At 30.9% G+C, this 24219-nt stretch overlaps 3 protein-coding genes and 1 long non-coding RNA gene across 8 annotated transcripts; 3 read left to right on the top strand and 1 right to left on the bottom strand.

Annotated features, from left to right (window-relative positions):
• Window positions 1-281: 281 nt before the first annotated feature.
• On the bottom strand, window positions 282-539 carry LOC122528040. Its single transcript, XR_006306475.1, has 2 exons — window positions 459-539; window positions 282-355 (listed from the first exon to the last, which is right to left on the bottom strand). It is a non-coding gene; the product is annotated as an uncharacterized LOC122528040 (long non-coding RNA).
• LOC122528032 (nucleosome-remodeling factor subunit NURF301) lies at window positions 349-12180 on the top strand. 4 transcript variants are annotated; one of them, XM_043652714.1, is made up of 26 exons: window positions 349-1738; window positions 2124-2406; window positions 2489-2697; window positions 2774-3139; window positions 3210-4391; window positions 4474-4664; window positions 4744-5537; window positions 5613-5931; window positions 6020-6329; window positions 6387-6522; window positions 6806-7083; window positions 7174-7314; window positions 7435-7539; window positions 7611-7786; window positions 7889-8140; window positions 8220-8436; window positions 8534-8875; window positions 8943-9122; window positions 9196-9426; window positions 9539-9845; window positions 9936-10137; window positions 10227-10489; window positions 10560-10727; window positions 10843-11038; window positions 11116-11200; window positions 11294-12180. In XM_043652714.1, the coding sequence occupies exons 1-26, from the start codon at window positions 700-702 to the stop codon at window positions 11494-11496; spliced, it is 8175 nt and encodes a 2724-aa protein (XP_043508649.1). In that variant the 5' UTR covers window positions 349-699; the 3' UTR covers window positions 11497-12180. The 4 variants fall into 4 exon arrangements, with proteins under 4 accessions (XP_043508649.1, XP_043508647.1, XP_043508648.1 ...); XM_043652712.1 differs by having other exon boundaries at window positions 349-1750; window positions 6839-7083; XM_043652713.1 differs by having other exon boundaries at window positions 349-1750; window positions 9196-9342.
• Window positions 12181-15236: 3056 nt separating this feature from the next.
• Window positions 15237-18108, top strand: LOC122528035 (4-aminobutyrate aminotransferase, mitochondrial-like). Its single transcript, XM_043652717.1, has 10 exons — window positions 15237-15288; window positions 15399-15514; window positions 15600-15764; window positions 15834-15920; window positions 16006-16201; window positions 16262-16434; window positions 16501-16635; window positions 16726-16883; window positions 16972-17240; window positions 17318-18108. Exons 1-10 carry the CDS (start codon window positions 15237-15239, stop codon window positions 17443-17445), a joined length of 1479 nt encoding a protein of 492 aa, XP_043508652.1. The 3' UTR covers window positions 17446-18108.
• LOC122528033 lies at window positions 17663-23078 on the top strand. Of its 2 annotated transcripts, none has more exons than XM_043652716.1 (9): window positions 17663-17969; window positions 19123-19357; window positions 19563-19793; window positions 19906-20000; window positions 20064-20133; window positions 20209-20376; window positions 20442-21776; window positions 21850-22076; window positions 22319-23078. In XM_043652716.1, exons 1-9 carry the CDS (start codon window positions 17962-17964, stop codon window positions 22491-22493), a joined length of 2544 nt encoding a protein of 847 aa, XP_043508651.1. In that variant the 5' UTR covers window positions 17663-17961; the 3' UTR covers window positions 22494-23078. The 2 variants fall into 2 exon arrangements, with proteins under 2 accessions (XP_043508651.1, XP_043508650.1); XM_043652715.1 differs by having other exon boundaries at window positions 17663-18175.
• Window positions 23079-24219: the final 1141 nt, after the last annotated feature.

The raw sequence follows: 24219 nt of genomic DNA, 5'->3' as shown, positions 1-24219 counted from the left end.
AAACGGTGTGAACGAGCGTTGAGGAGGAAGCATATTTTGGTCGGAAGTGCGGTTAGAATCGCGTTCCTCCGACCGCGCATGTCGCCACCTATTGTTGATCTGACAGGCTCTTGTGTAGTTACGGTGAAAGCGATTGGATCTCCTGTACGTTTTGTGAGAAATTAAAAAGCAATCAATTAGTTTCCCTGCCGCATGAATCTCATTAAAACCCAGCCGAGAGGAATGCGTCGAACAACAGATTGTTCCGAGTAGGGTGAAGGAGAATTTCATCGGAGATTTTTCTCTGCTTTCTCGAGTAGAAGCGTTCGAGGCCAGACATGGCGGCTATCCGATGAACCAATTGCAGCAGCGCTCTCTTAAAAGATTAGATATTGTAAATTCCCCTTACACTCGCGTCAGTGAATGATTCTGTACTTATTTTGGCCGTTACTAATAGTAATACAAGTTGTTATAATTACGGGAAGGTGATTGTCGCTCGTCGACAGGGGACTAGAAGCCACGCAAGATCGTACCGAGACGTTGATCATGAAAGAATTGTGTTTGGTCACGTGACCGTAGCCGAAAAATGGCGCAAAGATCAGAGTACAAACATGAGTTCCATTTTATTGCTACGGTGTCATTTGTATTTGTTTACAAACGCGCGTTTTCATAAACCACGTGTTAAGTAAGTGCTATTTCGTTGACAGTGTGTAAGGAACAATGACGGGGAGAGGATCGAAGAGACGGGGCCGACCCCCGAAATCGGTGGTCATGGAAAGGCCCAAGAAGTTTCAATATCATCTTATGAAGAAGCCGAAATACTTACAAAACAAGGGCTCAGAAACACCGAATTCACAGCCAAGCACACCGACACCTTCAAGACCGTCGTCACCAGTCGAGAGCGAAGAGAGCAGACGGAGCACGCGAATTCGAAAATCTCGTGGACCCAGAGACAGACATTCGCGAAAAGGTGGTCATTCGAGTTCCGGTGCGTATCAACGCCGTGGTTACAATCCAAACGTCGACTATCACGATTCTGAATATCATTACGGATCAGACTTCGGGGACGAGTCTAGTGAAAAAAGTGAAGTTGAGGAAGATCTTCTGCAAAGCGATGTGGATTCATCTGAAAGTATAGAAGAGCCTGATCCCTCCAGTGACAGTGACTTTTCTCTCTCCAGTTATAGTAATACCAGCGGCACACCTCGTAAGACATTGCTTAGCCAGCAGAGGCCACCGAGTCCCGAACCATTGTGGCTTCAGAATAGGGAACTGCCACAGTTAAATTTACCTAAATCGTCTGATGATCTATTAGTCCCTAGAGAACTTGTTATGCCATGTTTATCTATTTATGAAGTATTGAGACACTTTCGCACTTTAGTACGCCTTTCAGCCTTTAGATTCGAAGATTTTTGTGCCGCACTCATATGTGAGGATCAAACCAATCTGCTGGCCGAGATACATATTATGCTCATTAAAGCACTTCTTAGAGAGGAAGATTCTCAGCAAACGCACTTTGGTCCTCTGGATCAGAAAGACTCTGTGAATGTTAGCTTATATTTTGTGGATTCAATGACTTGGTCTGAAGCGTTACGCTCTTACGTAGAAAGTGACAAGTCATTCGATCAGAATATTTTACACATTTTATCAACATGCGAATATCCTTTTACTTCTGTCGAAGATAGAATCAAGGTGCTACAATTTTTAACAGATCAATTTTTAATCACAAATCCAGTAAGGGAAGACCTGCTGCACGAAGGTACACTAAATGGTATTTCACATTGTTTTATTTCTTTGCATATTTATTTTTTTTTTTACATAATATAAAAGTATGTAAATTATTATTTAATCAGCAGGAGAAATTTATATGTCCATGCTGAGATCTTAACTGCATTTGTTGTTTTGCAAATTAACAACTAATAGATATTTATTGTCCATATGTATATTGAAATTTATTTTAACCATTTTTTTCGGTTTATTAATTTCTATTAACCCGGGATTACCCACCTGGGAGTCTAGTGCCGAGATGTACCTGCACTAGACTCCCATGTGAGTAATCCCAGGTTAATAATTTGTTATCAGTTAAAAGATATTCTTCCTTACATGTTATAATAACATACATCATAAATTTTGTCATTTTATAGGAAATATGCATTATGATGATCACTGTAGAGTATGTCATCGTCTGGGAGATCTATTATGTTGTGAGACTTGTCCAGCAGTGTTTCATCTAGAATGTGTTGAACCTCCATTGGTAGATGTTCCTACTGAAGATTGGCAATGTAGTACATGCAAAGCTCACAAAGTTACAGGAGTTGCTGATTGTATACCTGATGTTGAAAAGAATGGTTCGTTATGTCGTCAAGAACATTTAGGATTTGATAGATATGGCAGAAAATATTGGTTTCTTGCAAGAAGAATTTTTGTGTAAGCATACTATATAAGTAAATGAAAATTCTCTAGAAAATTTGGAATGTATTAATAAAATTATTTATTGAAATTTATTTAGTGAAAGTGAAGATGGAGAAGTTTGGTATTATAGTACATCTTTACAATTAGAAGAATTAATGCTTTGTTTAGATCGTAATGAAATGGAAGTTGCACTTTATAGAGAATTATCAGATTATAAGGATGAAATTGTAAGGCAAATGGAACTTACAGAACAGATTACTAATCAATACAAGGGTAATAAAAAATCATATCTAGAAGTAGAAAACAGTAAGTTTGGTTGTATTTTTTGATAATTTTATAATTTAAAGGAACAGTATTTAATCAAATACTTTGTGTTTTACAGGTCTTATACAAAAATTACAAAAAGAACGCCAAGAGAAACAAGAGAAGGAAGAAGAAGAGAAGAAAGAAAAACAAAGACAAGAAGCTGAGGAGATGGTACGCAGAATTCATGAAGGTACAGATTCTTTAGAAGAACAATTAGCAGCTGTCACTGAACAACAGGAAACAAAATCGTCTGAAGAGTCAAATGCAAAAGAAAATACTCAAAAACTAAACACGGAAAATATGGAAACAGATAGTGTAGAAACTAATTTAACAGATGGAGTAAATAAAGATGTCAAAACTAGTACGTCATCATCATCATCTGAAGAAATTGATGAAGAAATGCTAGAAGGGGAAGAGGGTATTTCAAAAATTGGTAAAGATGGTAAGTCCTGCAGTTGTAAGAATATTGTAATCGATATAATTCGATGGAGTAACTAATATCTTTTTCATAGGAAAAAAACATACTATTGTAACGAGGTCAAAAACAGGGTCTTTACAACCTAGAACATTTAATATGGATGACTTAAAAAAACGTACTAGTGGACAGTTGTCAAAGGAAGAGTTAGAAAAACTAGACAAAAGTTTAAAAGAGGAAGGGGATGGTACTAGACTAACAAGACAAAAAGCTCATCAAATAGCTTCAGGTACTCATCTTTTTAAGTTGGGAATGGATAATAACTTCAAATCCTACGTGAATCAATATAGTACTAATCCTATTGCTTTGAATAAAGCCCAACGCAATGAAGAACGTGATAAAAAAAGACATTTGTCACATAAATTTTCGCTTACACAGGCTTCAGAATTTAAATGGGTAGGGAGTTTGACAGGAACACGAGCTCTTTTAGTAAGCACACTTCGTCAGACAATTCTTCAACTTGAAAGTAGCATTCAGTCATCATTTATGCATACTAATTGGCCTCTTTTGCGCAAACCTTGGACTACAGCAGTGGGTGCTTGTGTCAATCCTAGAGATTTTGCGCGTGCTCTTATTGTATTGCAAGCGTGTATTAAATCAGTAGTGTTTGCTAGTGTATGGCACGATCAACTCGGACACGTGAAATTACAAAGAGTAACAGCTCTCGAACGAGAGGAGAAGAAACGTCAGGATAAGAAAGATAAAAAGGAGAGAGAAGATGAAGAAGAACGTAATCGTCTGTTTAACTTCGTCAAATATACATTAGGTTTGAAACATCAAGTCTGGAAACAAAAGGGAGAGGAATATCGAGTACACGGACAAGGCGGATGGCTGTGGGTATCTGCTAGTCGCCGCTACAAATGTTCTGATATGTTAAAGTTAGGTCTCCGAATAGGCCCGCAAAAAATAATGGTACAAATTAAAGATCAAGAAGGATTAAAAATATTGGCTTTAGATCCTCCTACGTATGACTTCTTGATAAAGGAATATTGTTCTTCTAAAAAAGAAGAGAATAATACGGACATTAAAATAAAAGAAGAAGACTCATCAATGGATACTTCGGATGGTACATCTATAAAACAAGAGTATAAGAAAGAAGATATAAAAAAAGAACCGATTGAAGATAAACAAAGTAAAATGGAAGTAGATGCGGAAGAGGAAACAGTAATAAAAACCGAATCGCAATCAATTAAACAGGAAACAAAAATGAATTTATCATGTAAGTATAGTAAAAAAAAATTTAGTCATTATTAAATATATACATTAAGCATATATAATGTTAAATGTTTCTTTACCTTCAGTTTTAGCTGGTATGAAAATCGAAAAAGTTTATACACCTATCAAAGAATTTGAAGAAATCGATATTACTAAGGCACTAACGACTAATGGGAGGCTTCATTATCCAAAAATTGCTAAGAAGACTAGAATTGACGATTTTTTGGCACGTAGAACACATTTGAAGCTTTTAGAAGAAAGAAGATTATTACAGAGCGTAAGTAATCATTCGTAAAGATAAGTGGAATGTATGTAGTAAAATATCGTTTAATATATTCGTTAAAATACAATTTTAGGAGAAATCGAAAGAATTAAATCAATCGACAAATCAAAAAGCAGATGGAGATTCCGAAATTGATATAGAAAATAACGAAGAAAGTGATACAGATGGAGCAGACAATTCTTTACATAGCATCCTTACTGGAAAACAACCTAAAACTATATCTACATCAGCTAGAGAAATGCTGACTGTAATAGGAAAGCGTATTCAACACGTTAAAGCTCAATATGCCCAAATAATGAGATTTAGTAAAAATGGTAGTTGTTATTCGCGGTATTGTAATATGACTGCACCTCCAGGGAAGATTACAACAACAACACAAAGTTTAACATCTACTTGCTACTCTCCCATATGCCTTCAAAAAGCAAGACTAAAACTCGATCTTATTGCGTTGTTAAGAAAGGCTAATGCTTTAAATAATAATCAGTCAGCATCAAACTTATCAGTTGGTGGAGCAGTGCAAGTTCAAACAAGTTCAAAGGCAGATGGGAGTGATGAAGCTAGAGATGCAATTAGGAAGGATTTAGAATCTGCGGTAGCATCTGCAACTCATTGTACGGAAGAAACACCAGCTACGAATGTAGTAAAAGACATTGCAACACCGCCTGTTAAAAAAATAAAAATTGAACTTAATGCTGGTGACACCAATTCAGGAAACGTAGTAACCACCACAACTAATAACGTAGTTACTACCACAACAGTAACTACAACGCAACAGACTATAAAAACAGTTGACGGTGTTGTACAAAGTATGCAAGAACGTACAAGTTCTCAAAATTCAGTTACGTTTTCATCCGAAGTTAAAACAAGGTAATTGATTTTTGAATATGTGTGTTATTGAAACAGTTTAACATTTTATTTTTATGTTTTTTATAACGTTAACAGCACAGGACAAAAGACAATGATTATTAATCGAAGAGGAAGAACAGTTCAAAGAAGTACAATGGCTAAAGAATTAAATGCTGATGGTACAGAAAGAATATACTCTACTACTTCAACAGAAGGAAAAGTTTATTTGAAGAAAGTCGCTATCTCTCTGGCTGATAGGAAAAAGAAGCGCACTCCCGTAAAATACCCATTATGTTCTACATTTTGTACTAAAAATAAACATCGTAGTATATTGCTACTTCCACAACATGAATTACGTAAATTGGCTAGAGTTGGTGGAAGAATACAAGTTCAAGGTTTTCATCATATGGCCAAGGTATTTCATTAGCAAACTTTGGATTAATAAAAATAAAATTATATAATTTTAATATAATTATAACATAATTTTAATTCATTTATTATAGGCAAATATGTCAGTATGGCCATATCCTTGCCCTAGACCATTATTTAAAACTTGCTGGTTATACAGAACAGTTGGCATAAAATCATTAGCTGCTGCTGCTCTTCAGTTAAGAATATTATGGGCATGTCTTCGTTGGGACGATATGGCTGCAAAACCATTATCTACGGACGGCAAACATCAAATTACAACTGATACAGAAATCATGTCATTAGAAATTCTTAAACATCGTCATGTTGGACAATTTTTAGATAAAACACAGTACTTACGTAGAAAAGTTGTTATACCTTTGGAACTTCCAAAACAAGTCAGAGGTTTGTATCAAAAAATAAATTTTAAGAAATAGAAAATGCAGTGATTATATTTCACAGAAGTTACATCTATAAGAAGTGGTCTACGAAAAAGAAAGCGACCAGAATCACCACAAAGTACTGAACCTCAAGTTACAGAAGAATGGGTTGATGAAGACAAATTAGAGTTGTGGGAAATTAAACAGTATGGTGACAGGTATGTTAGAAAAAAATTATAATTTATTCTGTGTGTTCTGTTCTATCATCTCTTTTCTGGACTTTTTCTATTCAAATATTTCACTTCAAAAAAATTCTATATCCTTTCGTTTCTTATAATTTGCTAAAATGTGTGCATTTTTTTTAACAATTTTAGTAGAGTTGGGACATTAATTCTTGTATTAAATTCCTGCTGCTTTTACCTTTACATTCATTCAGTTCTGACCTATCCTTATTTAACACCATTCAGTACTAACCCTCCACTTGGTGTGTGTCTTATTTAGGTTAGAGAAGGCTAATGCCCAGATTATTACTAGGAGTCGATCGGGACAACCACAATCGGCAGTTGGTTCTAACCGAAATGCAGGCTCGAATTCTGGTATGAGCGATCAGCTTGTTAGTGGCAAAGCAACGCCTGAAGAGATTAAAGAAAAAATGGAACAACAACTGCGCATGCAAAGAGCTGCACATCAACAAAAGAGAGCATTAGAAACTCTAAAAAGTCCAGCCAATTCTGGTTCACCTACGCAAGTTGTGAAAGTTACAACTAATTCCACTCATGGTAAAACTTAAATCTATTGATTTATTATTAAATAAAAAATATATTCTGTAATTATCACATAATATAGAAGTATTAATTTTTCCATCACAGATGGCACAGTTAAATTAGTTTCCAAAGTTGCAATACCAGCAAATCCAAACAGTGCAACAAAGTCGCAGCTGACTTCTCTTTTGACAACACCTGCGCAGAATAAACCTTTTATTAGTACAAAACGTATTTATATGGCGAAATGTAAATACCAAATTAAATATATAAATATTAGGTTAAATATATACATAAATGTAACATATATTTGATATTTATGTGTATACATACACACATATATATACATATATATTTTCTTTAAAATAGCATCTCTTGGAACGACAAAAGTTGTTCCTGGACCTACGAGTATTTTACCAAAAACTCAACAGGGTGGAAATCAACAATCTCTAATTAAAGTTTCTGGGCAAACAGGTACATTTATAATATTGATTATATTTTATTAAAGTAACAACAATTAGATGATAATGTTTTCCTTTAAATAGGTCCTATACCACAAATTCAACAAAGAGTACAGATTATAAGAGGACCAGATGGGAAGCTTCAAGTTCGAGGGTTAATGCCTGGTCAACAGTTAGTTCAAATGCCAGACGGAAAACTTCATGTGTTAAATAATAGTCAAATTACTACACCTGCACAAACTGGTGGTACAACCACACAGGTAAAACTGTTAACAAATATATTAATATGTATTACATTATAACTTACATTTTGACAAAATACTCGATATATATATAAAAATTATTTATTAATTTTTTTCAAGGCAAAAACTGCTATAACGTCAACTACAGCTAAAGTGGCCACGACAGCTAATTGTACAACTAAGAATAGTCCATCTAAAACAGTAACAAATACAACGCAACAAGTACAAAGTACTCAGCAACTACAAACTCAATCTCAACAAGCAATTCAACGTTCATCAGGAACCACTGCAACTATTGCTACTACGCCAACACAACCAACAAAAAATGCTATTGTAGTAGCTAATACTGGACAAATTGTACAAAGTGCACAAGTATGTGTAAATAATTGATTTTATAAAATATTAATTATAGTCATATTTGATATTAATAATGTACTAATTAATAATATAGGTCATATCTTCCGGTGGGCAAGTTATTAGTGGAAATCAAATTGTAGTTACTAATGCTAATTTAGCTCAACAGCTTGCAACAGGCAAAGCTCAATTAACTACAATCGGTGGTCATCAAGTGGTTATTCGCAGTACCCCGACAGGCAATCAAATTGTTCATTTAAATTCTACAAACAGTGGTATTATTGTAAAAAATGCTGTAACACCGACTAAACAAAGTATGTCAAACTTTTTTATATCTTAAAAATTAAACATTTCGATTAAAAAATTGGAAATAAAACTATTTAAATAAAATAAATTTTTGAAATGGTTCAGTTCCCGTACTACAGTCTACTCAATCAACAGCCACAACAACAACAGGAGCACAATCAACTGATACAACAAATAATAGTATTAGCAGCAATGCATCGACAAACGTGACATCGACTACTACTGCAACTACAACAAATCAAACTTCCAATGCTCCGCCACCTGGAAGCGTAGAAGCATCTTTATTAGTTGGCCAACCACCTGGGACTGTTATTAAATGCGTTACTGCTCAAGTTATACAAACTATTCAAGGGCCTCGTATAGTTTTACAAGGTTTACAAGGTGCGGATTTTACTCCGCAGCAACTTGTAATGGTGCAACAACAAGTTAAACAACAATTGCTTAAAGGTTCGATTTTACATATCATATATGTATTTAATATCATCAGCATATTTATAACATACATATTTTATAGCTCAAGCTGCAACAGGAAAACAAGGAGTTTTAGGACCTACTAAAATATATTTAGCTGTTCAACCTGCACCTAGTAGTCAACAATCTATTCAGAGTTCTACAGCAGCAAATACTCCTGCTACACCAGCAACAAAACCACAAATTGCACAACAACCGGTTGTTTCACCACCAGCTGCAACTGGTTTGTATCTATATGATCTTTTGTATTGATTGAATTAAGCTTGTAATATTATTAATTACTTTAATTTGAATAGAACCTCAAACGGGAACTGAAAGCATTCCAGAGCTTCCATCAACAACAACTTCAAGTTCTCCTGAAAAACCGAAAGTAGTAGTTCAACAAGTTGCACAACCTAGTGTGACTACAGAAGAGGAATCGCAAAAAACGAATGTAGCTAATGGTCAGCAACCTTTGCAATCTTTAAAAGAAGGAAACGATTCCTCGGCTAACAAATTTATTTTAACGCCTGATTACATACAACAAAGTTAGTTATTAATTAATATTATCTATACTGCTTGATTCCAATAGGATTAGAAATATTCAAATGTTTCTATTTTTATTTCAAATATTCTAATAATTATTGTAAAAATCTGCAGCCATCAAGAATGCATTGAAACAAGAAAATCTTAATCCTGAAATAGAAGAAAAGCTGCTACAATTGCAACGATATCAAGAGAAACAGATGAAAGGGGGTGTTGAAAATTCAGCGACTAATAATCAAACCCATACTACGCCTACGATTACGACTCCACGCGTCCCATCTCGTAAAAAACCAGCACCTTCTAACATTCCAACAACGACTTCATCTACAAACGTACAATCCATAACAAACGACAAAGATACAGATTGGGAAACACCAAGGAAGAAAATTGCATTAAAACAAGAAAATCGTGAAACTCCAAAGTAAATTTCTATTCTATTTAAGAATAAGTATTACAAAATAATGACAGTGCTTAGTCGCGTCTCTCTTTAATGACGTCATTTATTTTTTAGAGTACAAAAAGTTGAACCCGTAGACAATGAATCGACCCCACAGAAAAGAGCAGCAAAGCTAAAAGACAGTCAAGAACAACGGAGAAAGCAACAGGTTCATTCACGAATGCAAGTTTTGTTATTTAGACATAAAGAATTACTTAAAAAAGATATTTTAAAGAAAAGGGCACTACTTGAAAAAGAATTACAAATAGACATTCAGGTATTACACATTAATTACATTTAGATATAAATTTTTAAAATAAGTACACTTTCGTATAATTTTATTTTTATTTTTTGTTGAAATCGTAGAAAGATTTATCGGCAGAATTAGCTTCGAGAACCAAGGCTGAAAGGCACAAACAAGATGAGGTAAAAGTAGGAAGTGCGAAACGTAAAGCAAATGCTCAAATGGCTCAGCAAGTTAGTCCGCCTAATAGAGGTGGAAGGCCAAAGAAGTATAAAGCTCAAGGAAATAATACTACACCACCGGGTGCTTCAACTGCTGCCGCCACGAATAAAATCAAAAAAGAGAAATTATATTGTTTATGTAGAACACCATATGATGAAACGAAGTAAGGATTATAAAAACATTTTTTATTCGTAACATTTATTTAATGATTATAAACTATTATGTTGATTTAGATTTTACGTGGGATGTGATCTTTGTAACAACTGGTTCCATGGAGATTGTGTTGGAATTACAGAAGAAATGTGTAAAACACTTTCAGAGTTTGTTTGTACAGAATGTAGACATGCAAGAGATACACAGGAGTTATATTGTCTATGTAAACAGCCTTATGATGAATCTCAGTACGTAATGATGTTGATTTATTTAATCTATTTATTACATTGACTTATTTTGTATCAAAGTATCTGTTATTTTATGTTTTATGTCAATCTTATTTTAACATTCTTATTTCTGCAGATTTTATATTTGTTGCGACAAATGTCAAGATTGGTTCCATGGTCGGTGTGTCGGTATTCTACAATCGGAAGCAGATAATATTGATGAATATGTTTGTCCAAATTGTCAACGAAACTCTTCTGTTAATTTTGCTAATATGAAAAATCTTAATGCAAAGGACCTCGATCTTTTGAAGAAATTAATTAAACAAATACAGGTAAGATAATATCAAATAATAATAAAAATTGTAATATTTTTTTTATAATTATCGATATCAAAAATTTGAATATTTAGGCACATAAGAGTGCTTGGCCATTTATGGAACCAGTAGATCCGAATGAAGCACCAGACTATTATAAAGTTATAAAGGAACCGATGGGTAAATGTTATTAAAATTTTATCTAATAATGATAACTGTCTAATTTTTGCTGAATTAAAAATTCAATGTTGTTTCTATTAATTGTATTTGCAGATCTACAAACTATAGAATTGAGGATAAATGATAGATCTTACAAGAAGTTAAGTGAATTTATTGGAGATATGACAAAGATATTTGACAATTGTCGTTATTATAATCCGAAGGAATCACCTTTCTTTAAGTGTGCAGAATCCTTAGAAACTTATTTTGTTCACAAGATCAAAAGTTTGAGAGAAAAATTCTCTGAAGGAAAGTAAGCAATCAAATAAAGAAAAAAAAAAAAAACAGAAAAACTGTAACTATAAACGAGTGGAAGTGCTAATCATCAACGGTTTAACTTGTGTAACAACAGAAATAATCTGTGCCAGTAGAAAAGAAACATTCAAAGTAGCCATAAACATATAAGAGTAGGTTGTATAAGTTCACTATTTATTAGAATTGTGTGAACATTTCATTTGCTTTCTCAAAAACAAGTTCTATTTGAATCGTACAATGAATTTTGAACCGAAACTTGTAATATTTTATCTTTAAAAAAAATCTTGTTTAGGTACAGTAACACTAACAGTTATTCAACGAGTTTCTTTATTACATCAAAAGCATCATTTATTGTAAGACTATAAAATACGTTTAAATTAGGAATAATATTGATATATTATACAGGCTATATCGTAACTTGTGGGACCCACTTCGGGAGCTGATTGTACGCCTAATAATGAAAAAGAGTCATATAAATATATGTCCTATCTGTCTTCGTTTATGAGATATAATGAATTTTCTGTTTTAATTACTTTTACAAAAGATGCTCAAAATGACCACTTTGCACATGAAGACAAGCCTGCACGTGTGGGAATAGGAGAAGGTATCAGAAATGATAGAGAGAGTAACCAGATCAATGACAAGACAGGCTTGTCTTCAAATGCAAGGTGGTCATTTTGAGCATCTTTTGTAAAAGTAATTAAAACAGAAAATTCATTATATCTCATAAACGAAGACAGATAGAACATATATTTATATAACTCTTTTTCATTATTTTTAGGCGTACAATCAGCTCCCGAAGTGGGTCCCACAAGTTACGATACACCCTGTATATATAATTATATATATATATATATATAATAATATATTATTTGTAATTTTCATTGTTTATTTATATATGACAATAAAATAGTTTCTTAAATGGTGCTTGTATACATTTCTTAAACAAAATGAAACGGTAAATATTTACTAGAAATGCTAAGAAGGTATCAACTCAAATGTGAATCAAGGAAATTCATACTCTATAAAATAAGGAATAATGTATATTGACTAAAATGTGCAATACATGTTTATTTATTGTATTTTGTATATGAAAAAAATGAAAAAAGCTTTTTATTGATCATTATAAGTTGTGGTTCAGAATTCATTACGCTCTTCACAAGCGTCATTATTTATGTACACTTATGAAATACGTGTAATTATGCATGTTACAAGAATAATTATAAATATATCAAATCAGTGCCACTGAGCGTTTAGAATGGTGAATTTTTAGTAACCCAATACAATGTGTTTTGCGAAAATATAAAAAATAAGAAGAAAATGAAAAGAAATTCATTAGAAAGTTCATTATCATTTAATAAAGAAGAAAATGGTCCAATCGCTGTCATTGTTTCACCTAATAAAAAGTAAAACAAGTTTTTTCTCATTATAGACATAGTCAGCGCATAATAAATTGTACAAATTTGTTTATTGTGCTCACAAGTAATTATTATTATTATGTTGTTTTATCATATAAATTTTCTATAAAATTGTTTATAAGTAACATTTACGATGTTAGTTGATAAGGTGTAAGCGGATGTCTGCTACTGTATATATCCAAGTAGAAATGTCTATAAAATAGACTTTAGAATCATCGTTCTCATATGATGAGAATACAAGGAAAAGAAGTCATTTAAATGCAAAAAATTGAATTTAATGAAAATATTGTTTATATTTTAGCTATTAATAACCATTTGTGAAAATTATTAAACCATACTATATAGTATATGTACAAGTATGTTCAGTTTCTGTATTCTTATAGGATACGAAAAGGCAATATTATTTCGCGAACATCTACAAGAACAAATAAGAAAAAAAAATATATATATATATACACACGTACATACTCATATAAAAAGAAATAAGAAAATGCTGTTTCTAAGATTTCACTAGTAAAATGAAAAGTGAAAATAAATACGTAATTCTTAAATGTTGGAGAACCCAAAAACTTTTATGAAATTAAATTACATACAGATATATTCTGTGAAGGTCTAAATAGTATTTCTAGATGGAAATCTGTTCTCTGACATTAAGAATTAATGACTTTGCATATGAACATTAATATGATGTTTCACAAGTTCAAGATACGTCTTGATGATCGTCAATCATTTGTTTAAGTGAAAAAAAAGCAGATCGCTCAAAGCAGGTTGTACATTTTTGCCAGGATGATGCTTGTACAGTATTTTTAATTCAAAGTTCATAAGACCTGGCATTGATCTGTTTTTTACCTTCGACTTTCGATTATAGTTACAGAATACATACAGTTCGTTACTTTACCCAGATTTGCATCATATTAGCTTTATTATTATTAATTTATCGAGGCTCTTTTTTATGTCTATTATAATATAATTTGAAAGTGTGTCGATATCTCTATAGTTTAGATAAATGTTATAACTCAAATGTTATAAATTTTTATCTTTGTCTACCCAATTCTTTCTTGTATTCTATCTTTAAAACTTATATCTCTAAGTTACTTTGATTCATATATATATATATATCGCAAAGAATTAAACAGAGATTTTGAAGAAAATTTTATTTTGAAAAATATGCCTCAATAGATTTACTCTTTGAGATCGAATTCTTTAATATTCTTCTGCTTTGCCTCGGAACATTATTTGACATTGTAAAGACTTATAAATGAAAATTAATAAGTATTAATAAGTATTCACAGTATGCATTAATGAGAGCGGAATGTATGCCAATTGGAAGTATGTAATGCTGCTTATTAGGTTTATTTATCTTCTGAGACAAACTGAAGAATAAAATTGTATCTGAAAGAGTTAATCTCCCAATATCATTTCCGAGATACAAGAAATCGTGTAAAATTGTTGAATGTTCTTAAAATTTTGAATACGTTAAAACAAACTTGACCAGAATGTAATTATTTTGTCGCATATTTTTTTCTTACATAAGAGCGATACTTGGCAATGTATTGGGGTAAAAATTTTTTCTGTAAAAAATTGTAGAAATACCTTAAGACATGTATTAGATATTAATCGTGTAAGTTTTTGGCATGCTACTGAAGTGTAAAAACTGGGTGAAGAAATTGCGGCCATATACGTTTTGCGCTGCTCTATTTCACTTTACCCGCTTATTAATCATGTAACAAGGTGTTTATTTCTATTAAGAAAAAAGCAACAAAGTGTGATTACATAACTATATCCATCTAATCTAATATTACTAGTTTATAATAAATATATTTGTACTAATTTTAATCATAAACTTTGTTGTTTTCATTGCACTATAAATATAAGTTAGAGGAAAGTATAGTATGTTAATTTACCTTTTTTAATTTGTAATTGCTTAAAAAATAATAAACTGCTGTATGACAGTGGCTTCATGAAACTTAAAAAAAGCATATTAATACCGTTTAATAATTAATTTTTAGTTTTATCTGCAGAAAACAATAATTCTTGTATAAAGTAATAATATTAGAAATACGTAACTTTGAATTGCTTTAATACTAATATCATTATTTGTATTATCATTTAGACTTTAATATTTTAAAGTTCAAGTAATACTATACAGACTATTTACATTCTTCTGTCATGGTTTGAAACAAAAGTAAAAACATGTCATTTATATGAATTACACATTTTTTATCATTTTTCAACTTTCTTTCAAAAATATTTGTACATAATATAATAAATTTCATAAATACTCTATATTAGTAACACTGTTTAATAAATACAAAAATTTCAATATGTTGTACAAAAGTATTCTATATTTTGTTCAAAAAGGTGCAAAATCTCGTCGTAAGTACGAAAAGTAACTATATTACAGAGAAATAAAATATATTACACTTAATATAAGTTTAATGTGTTAGTATTAGTTTAATGTGTTATACGTGATAAATAATGTGTAGAACTTCATCATATGCCAAAGGCACCGTTACCTGGGGAACCTGCAAAACCGTGTACACTTACTGAAATACCTGGACCAAAGTCGGAAGCTCTTCTCAATGAATTTTCCAAAATTCAGGTTTATATTATTATCAAAAAATTCAAATTGTGTTAGAAAACACAATTATAATTATATAATTAAATACAACTATAAAATCTTGCAGCAAGTAGATATTCAATATTTCGGAGATTACCAAAGATCTATTGGAAATTACTTAGCAGATATTGATGGAAATGTTTTCTTAGATATGTTTATGCAAGTGTCCACACTTGCTCTTGGATATAACCATAGATCAATCCTTGGTGTATTATCTTGTGGAGGAAATCAAGTAAATATAATTGAAAATTATTATATCCATTAAGAGCAGCTTGAAAATATTAATATAACAAATTTTTAGAGAGTAATAGCAAATAGGCCTGCATTGGGATTATTCCCTGGTTTAGAGTGGCCACGTAAAATACAGAATACATTGCTTCAACCATGTGTAAGAAAATACTTTTATTTAGCAAATTATATTTCATTAATAAGAATAAATAATGAATTTATTAAATATGATTTTATTTTATCAGGTAGCTCCAAAAGGATTACCATGTGTTTTTACAGCCATGTGCGCTGCTTGTTCTACTGAGCATGCTATACAAATGGCATTCATAAAATATGCGGAAAAACGTCGATGTGGCAAGGATTTTACAGATGAAGAAAAAAAAAGTGCACTCTTTAATAAACCACCTGGTTGTCCTAAATTGTCTATCCTTTCTTTTGAAGGTATATCTTAATGTAACGTCATAATATAACACTATAAATTAATGAAATTTATAAAATTAGGAGGATTTCATGGTAGAACGTTTGGCGCATTGGCACTATCACATTATAGATATATAACGAAAGTTGATGTACCTTCTCTTCCATGGCCAATTGCACCTTATCCACATTATTTATATCCACTGAATCAATATGAAAAAGAAAATAAACAAGAAGATGTTCGATGCTTGGAACAAGTAAACTTAATTGTCATAAATCTTAAATTAATTTTATTGCTAGAAATTAATTAAAATACATCAAAGGTAGAGGAGTTAATAGAACAATATGAAAAGACAATGCCAGTTGCTGGTATCATAGTTGAAGCAATACAATGTGAAGGAGGAGATAGACATGCTTCTCCAGATTTTTTTCTACAGTTACAAGAGATTTGTAAAAAAGTAATTGGTTAATATGTTATTTAAGTGTTTGCATTATTATGTATGATATTATAAATATTAAAAAACATTGTACAAATATAAATTTTATAGAGATCTATTCCTTTAATACTGGATGAGATACAAACAGGTGGTGGTGCAACTGGAAGAATATGGGCACATGAATATTTTGAATTAAATATTCCTCCTGATATTGTTACCTTTAGTTACAAAATGCAAGCTAGTGGATTTTATCATTCTCCTGAATATATGTAACATATCTATTGAACATGATAAAATTTATATAAGAATAGAACACTGCATTTTTATCATAAATATTTTTTTGTGTTATCCATTTAGGCCTAAGCAACCATGTAGAGTTTTTAATGTATGGATGGGGGATCCAATTAAAATTTTATTGTTAGAGGCAGTATTAAAAACCATCGAAGCAGAAGATTTATTAACTCATGTATGTTACGTTGGCAATTATTTGCTTTGTCAACTGAATACGTTACAGCATGAATTTTCGGATCTTATAAGTTCCGTGCGAGGCAGAGGTTTTATCATTGCGTTTGACACGCCATGCAAAGATACGAGAAGTAAATTAATGTATCTCTTACGTACTAAAGGTACTAAACTTTGATTATGTACATTTGACAATTTTTATATCTTATTGTCTTTGTAATAAATTTAAAATTACAATTAGGTGTACAAGTGAGTGGCAATGGAACAAAAACAATTAGACTAAGACCATGCCTTATATTCGGAGAATATCATGCTGATATCTTCTTAGAAATTCTTCGTGATTGCTTGCAAGAACTTGCTGAGAACTGATACACATATTTGTAAATTATATTTTACTTACTATTTACATTTGTTAAATATATATATATTTCAGTATAAAAATATACGCTTTATAATTGACAACGTACATATGTAACTACAGTCCAATAGCGCGTTAACTTTCGTTAGATTATAATCAAGATTCAAATATCGCGGTTGTAGCCGTATTACCGATCAAGGACCAAAGTTTTGCCTGGTACAAAGGAGATCGATATCAGCATGGCGGTAAAGGAGCGGCTCCATTCAGCGTGATTGAGAATCAAGATTATTATGGCTCAGATTTTGCATTACATAACGGGAAAGTGCATTTCCATCGAAGTGCATTTTTCGCGACGCTTAGTAGCGTCCTGAACGACTGTAAGAATAGAACGAGAAACACGACGTTGAACTTGCCGTTGTGACTGGGGAAAAAAAAAAGGAAACGAGAAGGAAAGGGTTTGACGTTACAATCGACAATCGCATCCGAAGTTCTCAGCCCCGGCACGTTGAAACGCGTAAACAATCACCATGGCAAAGTACGAGGATATTGCGTAACGCTAGCTTTATCTAATTATAGCAGCGTAGAAAGTGCATCTTTAATTCAATGATAATGCTTTGTTTACTATACTATGCTCTGTAAACTCTGTTACTGTTACGCTTGATACATCGACTCATCTTTTGGCGGCATGTCCCTTTTCAAATCTTTAGTTTTTGTCAAAGAGAATGCTGACTTTAAGTTGGTGTGAGTTCATGAATTATTAATAAAACGATTTTTGCACTTGACTTCTTTTTTTTTTTTTTTTGTTCACACTTGCAACACTTTCGCGTCACTTCACATCATTTACCCTGAACTAATATATTTCTTTAATTAAAATTATCTTTAATTAATACATGCGTATGTTTGTATGTATATTTTATGGACTAATTTATATCTGCTTGTAGTTTGATTGTTTTATTTTCTCTGTAGTACAACAATTATGTAAATTATATTCTTGTACATGTGAAGTAATGTATACAATGTATAAAGAAATGTTTTCTTTTTTAAATTAGTTTTACAGTATATTATTTCATAATAAAATATATTTTGTTAATGTACATACATATAAATAAACTATTATTTTCAGCAATTATAAATTTTGTTAAAGCAAACTTTTCCTTCGTTTTATGTGTTATTTTATATCTTGGATTTGTAGATTAAAAAGTTGAAAATGCTTTTATTAATTCAACTTTGTGCAAAATAACATAAAATAAACTGGAAAAACCTGTTGAGTTTTTTTTAAAGAGTTACCTCATCATAATGATGCAATGAGTTTTTATTCACAGTATGTAACAATGCTTTTAAAAAATGTGCTCTAATCTATAATCTTATCTCCTTTATTTTGTTATCGGTTATTGGTGCAGCTAATCAGTAATTCTTTGTTCACAATTATTTACTTCATAGATATTCATTCGTGTATAAGCTTCAGAGCAAATTATAGACATTAATATTATGTCTATAATTTTGTAAAAATGAAAGTTAATAAATTTTCAAAGTTGTGTATAGAAGGTTTTATCAGTTACGCCAGGGTAAGCTACTTCATTTATAAAAGAGAAATCATTTTATTTATATTTAATACGTATTTACAAGTTATTACACAATTAATATTACATAACTATATATTACTGCTTAGTTCTGATATTTCTTTTTAGAGAGATGATGATAGTATTTGTTTATGACACTGCAAGGTGTTGTAAAGAAGATGATGATCCTGCAGAGGCAGTTATGTATTTTCATCCTGCATGGGTATCTCTTACCCAAAGATTAGCTCTGGCAGGACAATTAATGGCTGTTAATCAGTTTCTTTCAACATCATTTTCCAGTCCAAAATCAATCACATTGCAAGGAGGAAAGTTTGTGCTAAAGAAATTTGGACAGTACATACTTGTAAGTATATTGACTACAAATTTTAAAATTAATGTAACACAATATATGAAAGTGGCTATATAATGTAATTTTATAATAGTTATCTATTAGAGTTGTTATCTCCAATTATCAATATGCTCCCAATGAATGAAATATAATATTTTTCTCATAATATATCATGCTTAGTATATATTAAAATAAAATTTCACTGTTTCTTATTTTACAGGCAGTTGGAACTGATAGGAATATTCATGATTGGATTCTAGAAAGGCGTGCAATCACATTAGAGTCATTGTTGAAATTTTTTCATTATGATTTAAATAAAATATTGGAATCATTTAACAATGACAGAAATAAGTTTACAGAGAAACTTTATCAAATGTTTGAAACATATTTGCCAATACTTCAATATAGTGCCAATCTTTTCTCTAATATTCCTATCATTAAACTTCCAAAGGTAATTAATATGATAACCAATTTTATTTCCTTTTAACATAATAAATTATTTCTACTATATATATAATATGATATAACATGATATAATATATATTAATATGATATCTTTTTAGAGCGCTAGTAACATATTTTTAGAAGCGATTCAACTTTTACAATATTGTCAAGAAACTAATGGTGTCATGGGTGGTGCACTTTTCTATAATAATAAGTAAGTTTCATTGACAAATAAATTGTTCTTTTAGTTGGTAAACTAAAAGTACTAATATTTCAGGGTAGTTGCAACTCAATTAAGTGCTGAATTGACCAAACAAATTGTTATAACTGATCCATATAGAATAAAGGTATATATTAAATTAAAATTAACAGTATATAATGTTCACATAATATTAAATATTGTTTTAAATGAAACTTTTTAGGCTCCTGCAGAAAAAATATCGACAGAATTTCATCTACCTGTTGGAGTACAGTTATTGCGAGTGTATATAGAGCAAAAACAGTTTGCAAAACTTGCACAAGAAGCAAATAACGAGCGGTATTATAGTTCTTATTTAGATTCTGTAACAAAGAAAATATTTCAAAGAAAGGTGAGTAATTTTTGCATTGTGATAGTTCAATAGATAATTCAATAATGAAACGGTTATACTTTTAGAACATGTCCAAGAATAGTAAAGAACTTCCTTTGTCCGGAATAAAACGTGATACTTCTCGCATTTTTACTGTACCTGAAGAAGGAGAATTAGATTCATCACAGTACAACGATAATAGTCACTACGTATCCTCCGTTCCACTTACAGCTTATAGTTCTCCAGTGAAACGTAAACAGGAAAGTAAAACAGACCGTCCTAAGTGTGCAAATCCTTTGACTCCTAGCGTATGCTCCACGCCCTTAAAAGATGTTAATAGAGTATTACATGGTAATGCTATGTTAATATGTAACACGAACGAAGACACAAATAATGAAGCAGAAGAGGAGAAAAAAGAAATAAAGACAACCGTGGATGATATCCCGGATGTCGTTAAAGAAGCACTTAGATGTAAACGTTTAAATAAATTAAGAAACGTCACTCCGAAAGAAAAATTAGTTAAACGAAGAGAATTTAATAAGAGAAGCTTAAGCATGCATGATTTAGAATCGTCTAATTTGTGCTCCAATCGAATATCAGTAAGAACATATGGATTAGGATTGCCACAGTTAAAACAAAGTATGTCTCCTGAAGCTTCTCCTCAAAAGAAGTCTTCGAATAAAAGGCAGTTTCATACAATTACTGATCCATGTTATCCTGTATTTCGATGCGATGGATTACCAGTATCTCAGTCTTTATACGATCAGTATATATCATCGCATTACGAAGAACTTAAGGACGATCGAAATAATACAATTAATCGCAACGACTTTTTAACAAATTTGTCTAACGATTGCAATATGAAAAATGTAACGAACGACTGTGATACAGCGATCAGTGATAATTTAGAAAACTCAAGTAATTCTCGTGACATAAAAGTAGATAGTAAAGTGAAACAAGAAACTTATCGTAGATCGATGAGTCTTCCATTGAAACCGCTTAATATCACTGATAATGATGACAGACGAAAATCAGCATCGGAGTGCGGCAACGTGTATGATTTTCTTCAAAAGAAGAAATTGGATGGTCTACAGTTAACGCCTCTTATGTCTAAACTTAGTTTACTTGCTGACGAGAGAACTAGCGGTTTTTGTAGTAGGGAAACAACTCCCAGTGAATTTCGCGATTTATCTGGCTTTTCGACATCAACGAATCAAATAATCAAGCAAAAATTGGAAGCAGTTAATAAAGAAACTGGTAGCGATGGTGAGGATGAATTGGAAGAAGATTGGGTAACTACTTCCAAGGATGAAGCCTCTTTTGAGAAAACGGAATTATTTCTCTGTGGGCATCACAATATGGTGCTGGTATTACTAATGGAAAATGGAACTGCCAATAATCCTGATCTTATACACTTTCTCGTAAGTATATCTCGTAAGCCTAATGTCATTAATTTTTTTGACAATATACATTATATTGTTAAACATGTTATAGTGGCAGACTTGCATGAATACATTAGGAAAACTTGAAGCAAGATTACAACAGTGTTTAGAGCCTTTGCCATCAAATGAAAATAAGGAATTATATAGTATATTAAGTATCGATCCTCAATGGGATACACTAAATCGTTCTGGACTTTGGGGTGTTACTGAATTGGACATTGTTTCTTGCCTTCATGATAGATTCACACATGCCAGTAATCTCACAGATATTATTGTCAGGTAATTACTTAAACATTAGATAATTTGTTTCACTTAGTACAATTTTGCATACGTCAGCTTGCTTCAGTAGATGATTTTACTTGATTTAATGCTATTGCCAAATATTTCCAAAAAAAGAGATTGTATTATAAATTTAGAATATATTTCGTTTTCACATATTGTGATACATTACGAAGCACTAACTAACATGGTAATTATTCTGAAAATGATAAAAAAATGAGTATATTTTATTAATTAACTAGAACGGAGGATACCGTTGTTTATGGTAACCAGTGTGGAAACGTAGAGGTATTTTATCAACAAGCAGTGGCTCCAAATACCTCTGGAGGACTTCCAACTCCTGCAGATTTAATGGGGATTGTGTCTCTAAAAGCAAAACGTAGACTGGAAAGAGACCATGGAATTGTATTGCTATAAATAATAATTATCTACAAATGCTTCCATCACAATTTCGTTCGGGATTGAATTATTTTACTTAATATTTTGTTCTTTTTTTTATATATTTCATGGCATGCCAAATTAACAATAATGTACAACATTTTGTATATATGTTATCTGTGTATAGTAGTAGATACATTTTTCTGATGTTTTTAATAATATTAAATAGAAACATTCTCTTTACCTTGTTACGTGATAATAGGTACAAGGGCATTAAAAATGAGAACGAAATCCTTCATTTAGTAGTTAGCATGTAACAGTAGTTAAATTCTTATTGCTATAGCAACGATTTATAAATAATCGTATACATATAAATATCACGTATACATCTTAACGTATATGTACATTTTTAGTATTATATTTATTTAAAACGTCCACATCAGTAAGAAACAATAAGTTCAAATTTTCATATCTCTTTCCAAAATTAATAGGATGATTAAACATTCCATTAATTTAATCGACTAAGAAAATCGACTTTTACAATTAAAAAAAAAGTACTACATATTGATAAAAAAAATATTACCAAATTTTCTACACGTATTTTTGTAATAAAGATCGCGCTATTGAGTATGATAATTTAAGAATTGGCTATAATCAAAGAATTTTTATATTATTCACATGTACCAACCATACATACTAAACTGGTATTGCTATTTTCTCAATCACAAATGATATATTTTAATACGAAATATTAAATGTTTTATTAAAAGCATTTGTTCCGTAATAAATTTACATTGAACAATATTTTAGGTTTTATTATAATAGTATAAAAAAGGATAATATAAATTATGAATATTCCATTTATTAAATTTTTTTCATACTATTAAACATAAATGATATTATGTAATAAAATTTGCAATTATATTTAAAAGATTTATGTTACATAAATATAAATGTAGTAAAAACATATAATATTTAAAGAGTAATTTCTATCGTGTATGGTTTCAAGAAAAGATAAAAATTCTTTAAAATTTCTTTAAAATACAGTTTTAATAGCATAATAAAACAACTTCTTCAAGTCCAAGCTTTCAATGTTAGGTAGAAAATAAAATGATTCTAGTATTATATCGCTACGTCCAAATTAAGTGATACTTATTTAAATAATTTATTTGTCTAAGTATTTAAACTAGATTATTCCGGATAAAGATTTTTATTGCGATTAGGTATAAGGCAATTAATTGTTGTTTATTGCTTGACTTTTCAATAATTCCATGTTGTATAATATAAATCAATTTATATTATATGTACTATAATTAGTTCTTTGTATATAAATATATGTAAGAAGCGTCTGATACATAATTTATTTATACGATTTATAAATAGCAATATAATTCTTAAATTTGTTAGTATAAGTAGATGAAACTAACAATATTATTAAAAGAAAATGTATAACATACTAAGTCAATATGTTAACAAAAGAGAATATTAATAAGATTAATGTAATTCCCGAACCAGAAAATGAGTGATAAAAACTCAATGATAATTAAATAATATTATCATTTCATTATTTTCAATACTATTTATTAAATATTTAAATTAAATTTCTTTCGAAAACATAATTTTCTCATTAATACATTTATATAAATGTAATTTTCTGCTATAATCATATAAGGAGAATGTAATTTATAAGGAAAATATAAAATCTATCTCAAGTATCTCTGTATAAGGGGATACTGTATAAACAAAAATTAGACAACTAATTGTG

The sequence above is a fragment of the Frieseomelitta varia genome, unplaced genomic scaffold (assembly GCF_011392965.1).
Source record: "Frieseomelitta varia isolate USP_RPSP 00005682 unplaced genomic scaffold, Fvar_1.2 scaffold_244, whole genome shotgun sequence".
Taxonomy (NCBI): domain Eukaryota; kingdom Metazoa; phylum Arthropoda; class Insecta; order Hymenoptera; family Apidae; genus Frieseomelitta; species Frieseomelitta varia.
The sequence above is the reverse complement of the archived record's forward strand: the minus strand, read 5'-3'. Positions and strand labels throughout refer to the sequence as shown.